Source organism: Pygocentrus nattereri, chromosome 28 (genome assembly GCF_015220715.1).
Source record: "Pygocentrus nattereri isolate fPygNat1 chromosome 28, fPygNat1.pri, whole genome shotgun sequence".
NCBI lineage: Eukaryota > Metazoa > Chordata > Actinopteri > Characiformes > Serrasalmidae > Pygocentrus > Pygocentrus nattereri.
In genome coordinates, this window is record NC_051238.1 from 25,576,845 (window position 1) to 25,592,934 (window position 16,090).

The window sequence follows — 16,090 nt, forward strand, 5'->3', positions numbered from 1 at the left end:
TCATCTTATTTTATTTTAACATTCCCTTTTTTAAAGCAAGATGATCTTTTATCTAATCTTCTCAGAAATAGCTCTTTTTAGCCATTATTGAGGCAAGTAGGAGAGAAATTTACAAGGCAGCTAAGCTGCATTAGGGTAGCTTCTTGTGTGAATGTTAATGTCTTTGAAGGAGAAGATTATTTAATTGAGAGTTTTGGGAACAGCTTTTGTTTGGAGGGCATAGTTTTAATTTGGTAGTTTAAAGATCCGAAGAATAAAAGAGTTAAAAGTGGTGGAAGGTGCACAAAATAAGGACTGAACAAATTAAAAACGGATAAATTTGATGTTATACTTAGAACTTAAAATATATTTTTCCTGTTGTTTTCCTGACGTTTTGCGCAATACTGTATAATCATTTATATCAATAAAACAATTAAAATCAATAATCAAAGTAATGCCATCAAACAATTCAGTATAATTGAGTCTGGATAGGTGAGAGGTTTATGTGAGATGTGCGAGCAGTGCAACCAATTTAGATGAAATGTATGTTTAAAATGACTTAAAAAGAAGAAGAGAAATTGGGTCTGAAATGCTACATAAGTGTAGAATTGTTTTCATGTGAGTTTATCTCCTATGGTTCTTTATCACTTCACTACTGTGTCCATATCCACCAGCACGTGGCTTTCTGGTGAGTCCCGCTATTTAGACCACAGAGTTTACGTTATCCTAGTTTCTGAAAACACGGGCACACATGCTGGGGAGGAGTTAAAGCTTTAGGAGAGGATGTTCAGTAGGTCCAGCGAGTCATAGAGTCATGTGATGTATTAGAATTAAAACAACTGGGTTTAATCCAGGCTCACAACACACGTCAATGTATACATTAATAAGTCTTACCTCATTATTTAACAGAACTGAACATGGCTCTTTGTGGAGATAAAGAAATGGCTTTCCTGCAGATGTTTCAGGCGAATACTTTAATCCTGTTGTGAAGCCAAGACCGTGAACATGCTCGGCCCCTCCGTCACCTTTTCCCCGTACAGATTATAATCTCTCTGAGTGCTTCAAATTTGATCCAATAAAAAAAGCGATTTTAATCATTTCCCCTCCCCATCATCCCCACTTTGCCATGGTACTTCTCTGAACTGTTACAGTCAGGGAGCATCACAAGTTGTCATAGCTCCTGTTTCTGTGGCAGCAGTGGGTTGTCTTAGTAATGGTCAGCAGGAGGATTTATGATATGCTTATTAATATTTATGGAATATGAAAATTGTGTCAAAATACACACCTTGAATGGAGTGCAATAAGTGCTTTTGTATAAAAGTGTTTGTCGTGTCAGACATACTGACATAAAATGGAAAGTAAAAGTAATTTTCCACAGGTTTAAAGAATGTTTGTTTATTAATTTATTTCATGCAATCAATAGCAAGACAGTAAGTTTCACACAAGTGAACATAATTAAACTTTGAAACATTAATACTGCATTTTTGTAACTCACATAGATAGAACTGGTGTAATGCAGCTTTAAAGCTGTGCTATAGGCAGATAAAGTGCTATAGGCAGATGTGATGCACACAAAAAGCTGCCTATGGAATTATCAGGGCTTGATTTGAGGGGACCTGAAAAAGGAACGGGCTGGAGATTTTTTGCTGGATCTTTAAAAAAGAAAAACGGGAGAAGTTAAAAAATAAAACTGAAAATTGGAATTTAGAATCTTCTCACATTATCTTAATATATAGTTAATTATACAGCAGTTAGTTCTGGCCAAGCAAGCTGATTGGTTGAGAAGTTCTCACTGTTCTGTTATTTCGCTATAGATTCACATTTTTTTACACAAACGCTGTACCACTCCCCTGAGACGCTGTTGCTGAGCAACGACTTTGACAGCTGTAGGAGACGCTCAAGCCATTTGAATGTTTTTACTTCTTACTTTGCCATAAACAGAAAATGGATACTTTTAAGATCACATTTGACCGACAGCTGATTTGGTCAGACTCTGAACATGAGACTACACTAAATTCCCAAACTGTCAGTTAGTCTGTGTGGAGTTGGAGAACGAACTACTGGCTGTGCAGCAAATGAGTGGAGCTCATTACTCTGATGTAGGAACAAGCTGCTTGTTAAAGAACTATAATTTGGCAGAAGGAATCGCTAACATTAAAACATTTAATGCCACGTTCACGGCCCAGATTATTTATTTCTTACTTTATTTATTTAACTTGAGCAAAGGCAATAGAACACTCAAGGTCATGTGTTACCACTACAACATCACGGCTGTGATGATCTCGCCTTCATGCCTGCAACCAAATCACAGACATGATGTTATTTCGTGATAACACACTTCCTCTCATGTTCTATTGCTTAAATTAAAGATACAAATAATGTAAAAAGGCGGCACTTCCAACTACATCTCCACAGTAAGAACTGCTAAGAGACGGTGATATATTTTGATATATTTCTGCCAGCAGTGTTACTAATATTACAGTGTCTGGGAATCTGAAACACTGTCATATCTTTGCTTTAGTACTTCAGACTAAGCTCAGTGGCTACAGACAGCACAGCATCCAACGGTAATTTTGAGACAGTCCCTAAGTCTGAAATGGATTTATGGATTCACAGTATTAGTGTGAGAGTTTGAGGTTCATTATTGTCAAAAAAATGATAAAGCAAAGGGACTGATATATCTATTTATATATCTATTTAACTTTTTCCTCCAGTTATTTTCCACAAGGTTATCTGAATAAAAAGATTCTGTCACCAGCACAGGCCTAGTTTCTGCTGTTCTGTTTATAGAGTCTCCTAAAACAGGCAACCACAAAAGCGACAAAAAATTCCCAAAACTGTTTACAAGTTTAGGTGAGTTTACACTTATTTGTCTTTTAAGAAACTATCTTCATGTGTTAATTTTGCTTTTACACAATGCTGTATCGAAAAACTGCAATGCGCATTGTATCGTAAAATTTGTGCATCACTGCACCTGGTCTTAAAAAGATTAGAAATGAGCAGATCAGAGGGACAGTGAAGGTGGAGCAGTTTGGAGATAAAGCCAGAGAGGCCAGGTTGAGATGGTTTGGACATGTGTTGAGGAGGAATGGTGGATATATTGGGCAAAGAATGTTGGAGATGGAGCTGCCGGGCAGAAGGAGAAGAGGTAGACCTCAGAGAAGGTTTATGGATGTAGTGAAGGTGGACATGGAGATGGTTGGTGTGAAAGTAGAGGAGGCAGTGGATAGGGCAAGATGGAGGCAGATGATCCGCTGTGGCGGCAGCCGAAAGAAGAAGAAGCAGAAGAAGAAGAAGAAGAAGAAGAAGACTGCACCTGGTCTTAAAGGCATTTAATTAGCACGTTCCTTCAGAGGCTTGTGCAAAGGATGTTGCAGTGCAAATCTTGCAGGCTGTATAGAGTAGAGCATATAGTCTTGCCTTGACTTAAAAAGGTCAGCATGTTGTAAGAGAAGTACCAACCACAGATCAAGAAGGGCCCAGGGCCACCATTGCTCAGTGGGGATTAAAATAAATGTAGCTCCCTAGCTTCCCTCCCTTTAAAGCAGCTCTCAACTACAGTAGTTTCCTGTGCTTCTCTCCTTACAATATTTGAGTGTATTAGACCATTCATGAGGACAGTTAACACCTTAGGTCATACCTAACTTTAGCGATGTCTGCATTAATGTCTGCAAATTGGCCATACCAAGATAACATGTAGAACTGGAGCTATTCATATGTTTTTTGTTCAAAATTATTGTTTGTGACATAAATAGACAAATGTTCTCTACATATCAACGTAAATGCAGCAACAGCATGTAATTAACAGAGAACAGTAGATTAAAAGGCAGAAATACCTCAGTTTTTCAGCATCTCTCATCTACAATATATTTCAATTGCATGCTTCCTTTCTTACAAGCCTTGAGTTTATTGGACCATCCATGAGTGCAACTCTCAAGGCTGTCTTACTGCCATGTATGCAGGAGAGTTAGTGCCCAAACGTTTGGTGAGCCATGCAGCTGTTGTCTGATAAGAGGGAATTCTTCAGGGCTTGTGTGAGAAAGACAGAGAATGAAGAGCCTAATAAAGTTGTTTTTTTTAGCAGGACCATGTACAGTCCCACCTCAGGCCTAGCCTTGTGCTAGTCCCTTTGGAACTGCTGGATCTTTTTATAGGAGAGGGGCAATTTGCATGCAAATGAAAAAGGAGAGAAACTGCAATGAGCAGAGAGACCCAAACATGCAATGCTTCAAACAGAAGGAAGCTGGGCAGAAAGGCCAGCACCACTACAGTGTTCACAGATTCTGTTTGCAGAAGAATAAAATATGAAAGGTTAATCACAGAAGTAATGCACTGTGTTAATAAAGCATGCTTGCCAATCAGAAAAGAATATATTGAGAGACCAGTCAATATTGTATTGTAATATTGTATTATTCACTAATCAAATCAAATCAAATTTATTTGTAGCGCTTTTTACAACGGATGTTGTCATAAAAGCAGCTTCACAGAATTTCGGAAAAGACAAAGTTTTAACAGGACTGTAAGAATGTACAGAAACCCCCCCGGTGGGCAAGCCAGGGGCAACAGTGGCAAGGAAAAACTCCCTCAGAACTGAGGAAGAATCCTTGGGAGGAACCAGGCTCACCAGGGGGGACCCGTCCTCCTCTGGTCAAACTACCCAGTAACTAATGTTGCTGATGAGACTCATCTTCCCAAATCACAATGGATCTAGTCCTTTTTAACCCTCATGCTGCACTTACACTGCTCTGATGCATGATCTAACGAATCCTCCCTCTTCAATTGGCTGCATATGAGTGTTACAAAGAAGTTCCAGTCGAAACCTAGACAAGTCAATATTTATGTTATTAATATTACATTTTTGGAATAATCATTATGCATCATTAATTGAACACTTTGCAAAATGTCCATAAGGTAAACTTGAACAGATTAGGATTAATGTTGTTGATTAGGATTTGCAGTCTATATCACTCATTTCAGTTGATTAACATCCAACCGACTGTTTTCCTGCTCGGATTAAAAATTTTGCAGGTAAGCGTTTGGGTTACAGTACGTGAGCTTTTGCTGGCGGTCTTGCGTGTTGCATAGACATATGTTGGATAGACATATGATGTTGGCCGGATTCGGAGCTCTACTCAACTTTTCAACGCGCTGCATTCCCAGAACCTGATATGACAAACACATCATGCACCTGGCGACTGCGCCGGATGGAACTGATGCTTCCCATTGTAAACAAATTGGATTGAGGTGTGATGACATGCCAGAGCAATGTAAGTTAGAAGTTGCGGTCATTGCTGGCAGTAACAAATGCATGGTGTAATCTAATATTAGTTTTTATTTACTCACAGCTCACTGAAAACTAAATTTCAGTCAAAGCCACATTTGTGTTCATAAGTAGAAAAGGAGATTTTGTTTAGTCAGGGTCCATTCGAGACACTTCAAATCAAACACTGCATCTTTCTGAACTGCAGCCAATGCAACATCATTGGGCAGCTGAATATGCTTGGAGGAGAATGCTGACTGTCAGTTCATTGGGAAGCTTCATGTGAAACAGTGGGTAGATAGTTGGGGCCCATCTTACCCACTGAGAGTACACAAGGCCAATTATGCGCTCTCAGACACCTGGCCTTGTGTCAAGGGGGAGGGAGAGATATTTTTAATAGGTTTAAACTGGATGAAAGGTTTTGACACAAAGAAAAAAAAAACATTTTGCCACATGTTTTGCATTTCTTGATTTCTAGGCAAATAGTTGGAAGTACTGACTTAAACCTGTTGATACGAAATGCAAATCAAATCAATCAATCAATCAATCAACCTTTATTTTGACTCGGAAGTACATTGAGGGCAACCCTCATTTTCAATGTAGCCGAGCATTTACAAAAACAGGGATTGACATGACAAAGAAAATAATAACTACATTTAATCATTTTAAATTAAAAGAAAATGTAAAATAACAGTGAATAAAAGATAAAAGTAGATAAAAATAGAACTTGAGATTTTAAATGGTAAGAAATTAAGATCAAAATAGATAAGAAATTAGTAAAGTAATAGTCCAATATCACAAATTAAAAAAGTAATCATAAAAACTTAAAATAAAATGAGAGGAAATAAATAAATATGTAACTTACTGTGTAAATAAATATGTATTTACATAATAACAGCTAGTTGAAACGTAAGTTATAGCTCTTGACTTCTTAGGGTTAATGTAGACATGTAGGGGAGACAATGTTGCAGTGGTCAGCTTGGTCTTGCTTAAGGGCAGTAGACAAGAAGACATTTGACGGAAAGCCTTTCAGGACTGTGTCAATATCCTGTTCAAAGCTTCCTTGAGAACAAGACCTGGGCTTCACTGGGATTTTCCCTATGAAATAGACTCTCTATGTGTAAAGAAGTAATGTAATAAAAATAATTATGAAGCGAGCACAAGTAGTGTCCTTGAATAACTCACTGGACCCTGCTAAGCTCCACACAAGGTGCAGAATAGCATTATTGAGAGCACAAAGAATGGCTTTAGAAGTGAGAGAGTGTGAGAGAGCGCAAGAGAGAGAGAGAGATGGGGTTGTTGGTAGGGTAGGTCAGGGGAGATTGTAACTGCCTGTTCGTTTGCCTGCTCTAAATGCTCTTGGTCCTGATAAGCAGCTTACTCTGCTTCCCCCTCTCTCATTTCCCTCCCCCCATCACTCCATCACTCTTTTTTTCCCTTTTCTCTCTCTCTCTCTCTCTCTCTCTCTCTCTCTCTCTCTCTCTCTCTCTCTCTCTCTCTCTCTCTCTCTCTCTCTCTCTCTCTCTCCACCCCCTTGTCATGCACACTCCACCTCTGTGTGGATGCTTAAAGCCAGATTGCAGAGTCCAGGTGCAGAGGGGGAGGGATGTTGTTAATGAGTGTGTGTGTGTGTGTGTGTGTGTGTGTGTGTGTGTGTGTGTGTGTGTGTGTGTGTGTGTATGCGTGTGTGTGTGTGTGTGTGTGTGTGTGTCACTTCTTTCACTCAGCCAATTCGTCATTATCTACCCAATCCTTGCATACAGTAAACTGTTGATATCCCATCATATTGGTATATTACTGGTTCACTAGTTAATGCATGTCTACAAGACAGTAATACAGTGAGATATACACCAAAATGGGAATTGAAAAGGGTTCCACTAATATGGGAATTGAAAAGGGTTCCACCAATATGGGAATTGAAAAGGGTTCCACCAAAATGGGAATTGAAAAGGGTTCCACTAATATGGGAATTGAAAAGGGTTCCACCAATATGGGAATTGAAAAGGGTTCCACCAATATGGGAATTGTGGACCGATGCCGTCCAGTATCTAGTATTATTTATGGACATGTCTGCTGATACATAGATATTTACGAAATGTTTGAATTATCATTACACAGAAGTATAATAGTTATTTGTAGAGGGTTACAAATGTTGTAAATTCAATAAAATACAGACATTTTAGAACAGTAGCCCAGCATTACTTATTGCTGTGCTCCTCCAGACAGAAATACTGGTTTGAAATATCCATCAAATCTAAACAAATCTAAATCATTTTCTTAAAGCAATATCTACCAATTTCATATCATACTGTGAATTCCTAAGTACACATTTTTTGTCAAAAAAAGAAAACAAAGTCCGAATTGTTGTAATTGTAATATATTTTATAAGTGCGGAAATTATTTGACAAAACTGAATTCAACGCTGCGATTTCAATGAACTTGTTATTGATTTATAGCTGCTTCAGATAAAATGAATGCAGCATTACACAAGTGAAACATTTGGATATTTCCATGATCTGTGTGCATATTGCTGAAGCAGCAGCGTAGCTAGTGATAGTTTACACCTCCTCCTTCATACATACAGAGGCCCCACCTGTTTTCCCATCCGAAACCACTGAGGTTTCATAGCTTTGCCTGTGTTTGTGATCAAAAATATCACTTTCTGTTCAGTTCTCATTTTCATGTATGACACATACATGATATGTAGTACAGTCACTTATTTCTTAATGACTTTTTTAAAAACATCACTTACATGATGCTGTTTATATGGTTCATCACAGTAGTGCGCAGTAAATTATAACCACATCACAAAAGTTACAAGTTTCTTCAAAAAGAGTTTTGTCATATTCAGTCATATTTAGACAGTTTAATATGGATTTTGTGGTAAAGCATTAAGATGTGCTCGTCCTTTACCTTTGTATGTTCAATTCACCAGTCGGGTCCGGTCTGTCTGTAAGTGTTTGTGTCTATATGAGTGTTTAAATTGTCTTTGTGTGTATATTCGCTGCTAGTATCTGTGCTGTGCAGCCTGGTTTTTGTGCCAATCTGGCCAGACAGAGGAGAGAGAGAGAGAGAGAGAGAGAGAGAGAGAGAGAGCAGGAGGAGGATGATGACAGATTGGTAATCCTTTGAAATGCTCACAAATTCCCTTTCCCTATTTTAAAGTCCAATGGGCTGGCTCAAGACTAGCCCTCTCTCTCCCCCTTTTCTTTTTTCTCTCACTCTTTCTCTCGCTTCTTTTCTAGAGTCTGCTGAATAGTGCACACACAGTCTAAACGCATCATGGGAGATCAGCCCAAGTCACGCATGCTTATACTAATTTTATTTATGTTTCACATTTTATGCTGTACCAAACTGTCAAATTAAGCTTTCTTTATAATGAAACATGCAGTTGCTCAGTGTTCTTTATGTACTGATAATATCCATGAAATGCTCAGAAAGCAAATAGTGATGTTTAAAGCATGTTTAAACACTATTTAGCACTATTTAAACTAGGCTTGTGCCTTAATTGACTGAGTTCATGTCAGACACTAGCATTCTCACAAGGACACATAATTAAAGATATTGGGTCATATGATGTCCTACATTATTGCACTACATACTTCATAGCTAAGACAGTTCTAGAAACTGGGCTGTTATGATCAGCCGGTTGAACATGCTCGGTGCGCTGGGCACTGTGTGCCACTGTGACAGGCACATATCATGTCTGTACTGATTCTGATTCTGTACAAAAAGCCAGCTATGATACGAAGTACATTTTAGGGTATCGTCAGACCACAGCAGCAGGTTTCAGATATTAGACAAAGCAGCTTCAGGGATCAGGAAAGACACTAATTATGGTTTTATTTTTTATTTATTTTAAGTTAAAGTTTTAGTGAACAGCACTTTTTTATTTGACCAACATCATAATTCAAATCGCATGCTGTCATTTTGTTTGCTGCTGTGTCAGCATTAGGAACCCAAAATTACTGGAAGAAAAAACACGTTGCTATTATTTTTGTGCTTATTAATGTTTTTGCCATCCTAACAACCCCCAAGGTGGTGCCAATCAAATACCTGACACCCTCCCACAAAAACCTTGTTTTGACCGTTTACTGCTGTTCTTTTCAGTGGCTTTAACTGAATAAGAGAACCCTTTGACAAGTACAGGCCTGATTTGAATACTAAATTAAATGTTTTCAGTGTGTGTTTGTTCTACAGAACATGGTGTTGATCCTGCCACCTTTGCGTATGTTTACAGGAGCAAGTGGAGTACGTGTTTCTCATCATCTTCACTATAGAGACCTTTCTGAAGATCTTGGCCTATGGACTGGTTATGCATCCCAGCTCCTACATCCGCAATGGCTGGAACTTGCTGGATTTTGTCATCGTAATTGTGGGGTACTTTGTCTTTGTGACCTTTCTCTCTGTGTGTCTGCACGCGTTATAGTGCTATCACCTGTTTGTTAATTTTCATCCTTATTATCTATTCTATTCAGGCGATGTGATACCCTGCGGTCACTTTCCTGTGCAATCATCATTACCCACTCACCTCTGTTTTGCCCTGGCTGTACCCTCCCCTGCTTTAGCTAATGCTCTCTTTCTCATCCCCCTCTCCACATCTCCTCCACATCTCTCCCTTTCACTCGGTCTTTCACTCCTGGATTATCTGGTCAATCCTCTCTCTCTCTCTCTCTCTCTCTCTCTCTCTTTCTGCTTCACTCTCACTCATTCACTCGCTTTCTTTTCCTCTTCTGTTCCTATTTGTCTCTTAATCTGACCTCGACAGACTTGGCTCTTCCATCAGTTTTGCTCCTGTGCGTGTGTGTGTGTGTGTGTGGGTGTGTGTGTGTGGGTGTAGGATTAGTGTTGCCATCAATAAAGCGTCTTTTATAGTCAGTGCCACATTAGCAGTTTTTGATTTTATTGAGGATATTACAACTAAGCAATACAATGTTTGATAATTGTGGCTTTGCAACAAAAATCAATAAATATGATGCATTTTATAAACACCATATTAGTATGATATGGCATTGTTTGATTCCCTGTATTTAGAATAAAGGGGTCATTAAACATAAATAAGGAATGGTTTGGCATTTTAAAGTAAACATTTGCATAAAATAAAATAAGTGTTAGTCCAAAAGAATGGGTTGAATGGAGGGGCTCAATTGTTATTATGATATTTCTGCAGTAGGCAAATGACCCCTCTAATCTACTGTGCGCTGTGAGCATTATGACCAATCACAGTTTTAGATTAGTGTTTCTGTGAGGGTTTGATGAATCAGGGTATTCACCTAATCCACTGTAAATTATTTCGGTGATAATAATAATACAGATAATGTCACATCGCGGATTCTGATTTATAATATATTTCAAGGTGTATCACAAGTATTTTAGCCACATCTGTCAGCACTAGCAGATATTCTTTATCACGAAGGTCAATGGGTTAGGCTTCTGAGACTGTGTGCAATATACTGTAATCCAGTTGTGCCCTGTAGCCACATCAGCAAATGAGTTATTGTTGGTGGAGGGGCTGGTGTGACAAGCGAGAGCCCCTTTCCAAAATAAAAAAAGAGCTGCAAGTAAAACTGAGAAGCTGCTCCTTTCCGTGGCCTCTTTTTCTGTTTCAGCACAGCAGGCTCTAACTAGGGATGTCACAATATGCATTTTAATATAATCTTTTTAAGAGTCGATACACACTGTGAATTGAACAGCTATATTTCATCTATAAAATGCATGATTCCAGGAATGGCTTACATAGTTCTATTTAACGAAAACGTGAAGTTGAAGTTAGTTTTTTAGTTGCCAGCTTTTTATTTACTCTTCTGTTCCACCTTGTATGGAGCAACGGTTGAAGGGAAAGGTTGAATGGAAAATTTGAATAATAGGCTGGCATATAAGACACCAGCTTTAACCTCACAGCAGCTACTTTGCCCTGGCGGTGAAACCAAAGATTATGATACAAATGTGATTATTTCACTGTAAAACGTATCAGGATACTATCATCAGTTGATTCAAGCCTGCATTTGGTGCATTCTATAGAAGAGTTTGCACTTTGTGAACATAGGGTTTGATTTACTAATGGGACAAATGGCTGATCACTGAGAGCCATTTAGTGTTATCTGTATGCAAGGCTGCTTCCTCAAGGCTGAACTCTGTCTCATCCCTGCCATTCTCAGCTCATTAGGATCTGAGCTTGGGGCTCTGAAATGCTCCTTTGAAAAGTATCTATTATGAAAGGCACAATACAAGCTTATGACGAAGGCTAGCCACAATGCGAGCATACACTTATTTTAATTTAGCACTGTTTATTATGTGTATTTAATATGTAAAGAACATGGTCTAACAAACCTGGAAAGCTGTAGATTGTTCAGCTTGTCTTGCTTACAGATCTGAGCTGCACTCTAAATAAACTTGTGCGCTTGCCTGGAAAAAAAACACAGGGCATCCAACAATAAAGAAAGTCTTGTGCATCTCTTATGCAATGATAGACACATAGTAATACATAGAAGGCACTAATTCTACATGTGGATAAATTTCACTGTGGACAGCGTGCTTATGCATGCACTGTAACTCTTCTGGTGGCAGATTTAGACAAGTATAAGGGGCCATCAGCAAATTCTCAGAGTGGATAGATGGTGAGACACTTGGTTTGTTAGGGTTAAAATGTTGTAATTAAAGTTAGGCTAACTTTATTTAAAGTAACACTTGGGCTGAGAATGGTCCACCACCAAAAAACGTCTTCTCAGCTGCAGACATGCATTCCTAATAAACTGCGAATTCAGCATACAGTCATGTTCAAAAGTTTGAACACCGTGCTCCTGACTGGCTCAGCGATCCAAGCGTCCATGTCAATGGGTATGAAATGTTGCATGACATTTTCACAGGAAACATTTTGGTTTTTTTAATATGTTAAATTCAGCAAATAAACAACAATTCTGCATTAAAATGTATAGTGTGCTCTCTGGATATATACCTATTTTCATATAGAACTACATGTAATTTGACCAGAGCTGCGCAAACCTTTAAATAAGATCCTGTGTGTGTTTGTTGCAGGTTGTTTAGTGTCGTGTTGGAGACGGTGACCCATAAGCCTGGTGAAGCACACCACATGCCAGGAAAGCCTGGAGGCCTGGACGTGAAAGCCCTCAGAGCCTTCAGAGTGTTACGACCCCTTAGACTCGTCTCAGGAGTGCCCAGTAAGTGTGTGTGTGTGTGTGTGTGTGTGTATATATGTGTGTATGTACACAATCGATTTTTATCTCCATTAATAAACCCTAAATCAATGTACATATAAGATCCACAGTACTTCATTCAGTTTCTCATTAGCACTTAATTCTTTATACAAGAGTAATTATTTGCCTGTTGTAAAAATTCTGTGGGTAATTTTGGCCTATTAATTTGCAAAGTATGCGCTAAATAAAAGGCCAATTGAACCTGACAGTAATTATGTAGTGGTTGCTTGTGGCACCAGTGTTTTGTGCCCTTGCTGTATTTCTGCCTCATTCAGTAGTTGTAGTGTCATGACTAAGCTTGAATCATGATCATTTCAGCCAGTGGAGCTGTTTAAAGCCTTCAGAAGAACATGAATCATCAATGCAGCCCAAGGTCCTATTATTGTACTGTAAATCAGAAAATCAGAGTAATCAAGCATATCAAGCAATATATCAAACATATAAGCCTGTATCAAAAATTATTTAAACCAAATACCATTGATGGTATCAGTTTGATGCAGTTTAGTTGACTTTATTAATGGAATGAAGATAAATTCTTCAGTTTCTGTGGCAAGTGGGTGGATGTGTTTGTATCCTAATTTCTCTGTATCTCTGTGCAGGTTTGCAGATTGTGCTGAATTCCATAATGAAGGCTATGGTTCCTCTGCTGCATATCTCTCTGCTGGTCCTGTTTGTCATCATCATCTATGCTATAATTGGCCTGGAGTTGTTCCTTGGCCGCATGCATAAGACATGCTTCTTTAAAGGCACAGGTCACTACTTACACACACTCTTACACACACATACAGTGCTGTGCAAAGGTCAGGGCACCCTTCATTTATGTAATTTCAGTAATTAGTTCAGGACTATTACATTTTTAGATGTATATCCAAAACGGATGTTTGAAAAATGATTGAAAAATATATAAAGAAAGCATGTCTCCTAACAACGGTGCAAGACCTGGTAGACCAAAACTGTCACCATCAGATATAGAAGAAACTTAAGTTCTACTCTTGCTTCAGATCTAAGAAAATCTGTCCGATTTCTCTCCTAAAACAACTCAACAATGTGAGTCTGAAAGGATGTTAAAGGACCCATAATTAAGAAAAGGTAGGTATCTGTAGGTATCAACAGTGACTTTTTGATTCTAGCAGTTTCAGAGCTCAGGACAAGCTTCCTCTCTAAACCATTGGGAACTACCCAAGATAGTTTCTCTAGATAGACAAAGCACATCTTGTAAGTCGCCGTGGACATGAGCATCTATTAAATGCTGTAAATGTAAATGTAAAAGGAAATAGACAAAAAAAAAACAATGAACTGACCACAAGACCTTAACATCACTAAATATGTTGGGATTACTTGGATTGTGAGAAGCAGAAATTGGAACTGACTTTGGAGGTGTGGAAAAATCTCTTGAATGGAAGCTGTAACAGAGGCATGAACACACTCAACACCCAAACATTTAATATTACATTTAGTAGCTGTGGCTTCTGTGTAATTGTCTGTTGAATAAAAACGATTATTTCTTTTGATAAGAAATTAAATAAATGAAACAGTCTCAGCACAATATATACATGTATATATATAAATATTCAAATTTAGTACATACGTTCTAGACACTTCTTGATAAAAATGACTATTGGCAAGATCTTTTAAAACATACGAGACTTTTAGGTCCATAATAATTGCATTCAATAGATGAATAATATAATAATAATAGAGTTAATAGAATCTGTCCTTCATTCCCTCAGACGACTTTTCAGATGATGAACCAGTGCCGTGTGCGTTTGCCGGTCACGGTCGTCAGTGCAATCTTAATGGCTCAGAGTGTAGGGGGAGGTGGGACGGCCCGAATGGTGGCATCACAAACTTCGATAACTTCTTCTTTGCCATGCTGACTGTGTTCCAGTGCATCACCATGGAGGGCTGGACCGACGTCCTGTACTGGGTAAGCGCCTGTCATCTTTCTGACATTTGAAATTCAGTGTTCATTATAAAACTATATTTTTGATAGGCATTTTTTTGGTTACTTAAATTGTTACTGAGTTAAATTAGAGAAAGTGAATAAGTAAATAAATGGCTGATAGTCTCGTCTGACTCATTCTGTGTTTATGCGTATGTGTGCACGTGTATTTTCTGAATGTAGATGAATGATGCCATCGGTTTTGAGCTGCCATGGGTGTACTTTGTAAGTCTGGTCATCTTCGGATCCTTCTTTGTGCTCAATCTTGTTTTGGGTGTGTTGAGCGGGTAAGTAGAATAGACACTAATGTTTTTTTCTGTAGTTATGTGTGAACTTGCACGTGTGTACATGTTGTATGTGTTGTTATGTGAGATTTACTGTCTGACAGATGCAAAACGTTTGTGACCAAAACCGATTTTAAGAATGGAAAATTCCCATAACCAGTAATATCGGTAGGTAAGATGTAGTAAAAATTAAAAACACAACAATGAAAGACTCCAGTACGTTTTGTTGAACAATGCTTTGCTGACTGCATTGATCCTCGTTTGTTTCTGTTAGTGTATTTCTCTTTTTTTGCTGTTATTAACTGATTTAGAAGTAATGGTTCTTAGCATGTTGTCGTTTTAAAGGTTTCCAAAAGGTGAACACTTTCTTCACAAGAGGTGCTCTTTTACTATGATATAAAAGAAGCCTCTAAATGTTAGTGCATTAATGATGAGATTTTGCTGATATGATAAATCTGCAGGGCCTGAATATTGGCTGAGGTTATCCGCCAAATGATACAATTGGTTGGATCATAAAGAAAATATGAGGACCAAGCAGATTGATAGATGTTTGTCATTGAGAATGTTCAAATGCTCAAATATACACTGAGTTTACTACTGAATTTTAATGAAATTCTTTATTGGAAGTCACATTAAATAATATAATGTCGAGTAAGTCAACTATTTTGGTAATAGACTGTTTAGCCTCCCATTCTGAATATTGTTCCTGCAAACAAATGTTTTTGTGAGCTCCTGCTGGGGTAAAAGGCTGTTTCTTTTCTTTAAGGAACAAACACAAAAATGACTTGCCTGCTAAGAGCTCCCCCTGTTGGAGACGCTTTAGACTGCTAGATGTGAAGAGGGATGACTAAGCCATGTCCACAAGCTTTACACATGAAAAATCTCTGATTAATGTAAAGGCGGCTCTAAAATTCAGCATGGGAAATCATGAAGTAATACATCAGATCTCACCTGAACCATTAAGACACTTAAGCTGAACAGAAAATGTAACAAATATTCTTCATAATATTTGTCACACTCTGGAAAATAAGTAGCTAAGACTAACGACTTATTATTGCTCCATAATAGTCCATTTTTTACCAGTAAAACGGAATAAAATATTAAATGTATATTTGATTTCACATTATATAACAAGCTGTTTAAAATTCAATTAGTCCTCTATAGTTTTCTGTTAGTTCTTCTTCCCAACACTTTATCACTTTTGAACCATCATCACTGAGTTACTTGTCAGTTGTCTATATTCAGTTACATCGTCCTATCAGCTAGGCCTAATGCTGAGTCTGTCACTGTCCTCTCAGGTCACTCTCTAAGTGCCAAATAGAGGACAAGAGCATGTACCCATGTGTATTTGCTCCACTGGTTGTTTAACAAGTCATGTGTGTATGTATTTGGTTTGTGTATGTTTGTGTTG

The 16,090-nt window shown here is 38.2% G+C and overlaps 1 protein-coding gene across 3 annotated transcripts in view; it reads left to right on the forward strand.

Moving 5' to 3' along the window:
- Window positions 1-16,090, forward strand: part of cacna1fb (calcium channel, voltage-dependent, L type, alpha 1F subunit) — a 56,007-nt gene that overhangs the window by 12,263 nt on the left and 27,654 nt on the right. For all 3 annotated transcript variants that reach the window (XM_037535829.1, XM_017714745.2, XM_037535830.1), the window contains 5 exons: window positions 9,480-9,619; window positions 12,275-12,417; window positions 13,053-13,205; window positions 14,184-14,380; window positions 14,579-14,682. In XM_037535829.1, the coding sequence (XP_037391726.1) occupies window positions 9,480-9,619; window positions 12,275-12,417; window positions 13,053-13,205; window positions 14,184-14,380; window positions 14,579-14,682 (737 nt within the window). The remainder of the gene's footprint in view (window positions 1-9,479; window positions 9,620-12,274; window positions 12,418-13,052; window positions 13,206-14,183; window positions 14,381-14,578; window positions 14,683-16,090) is intronic.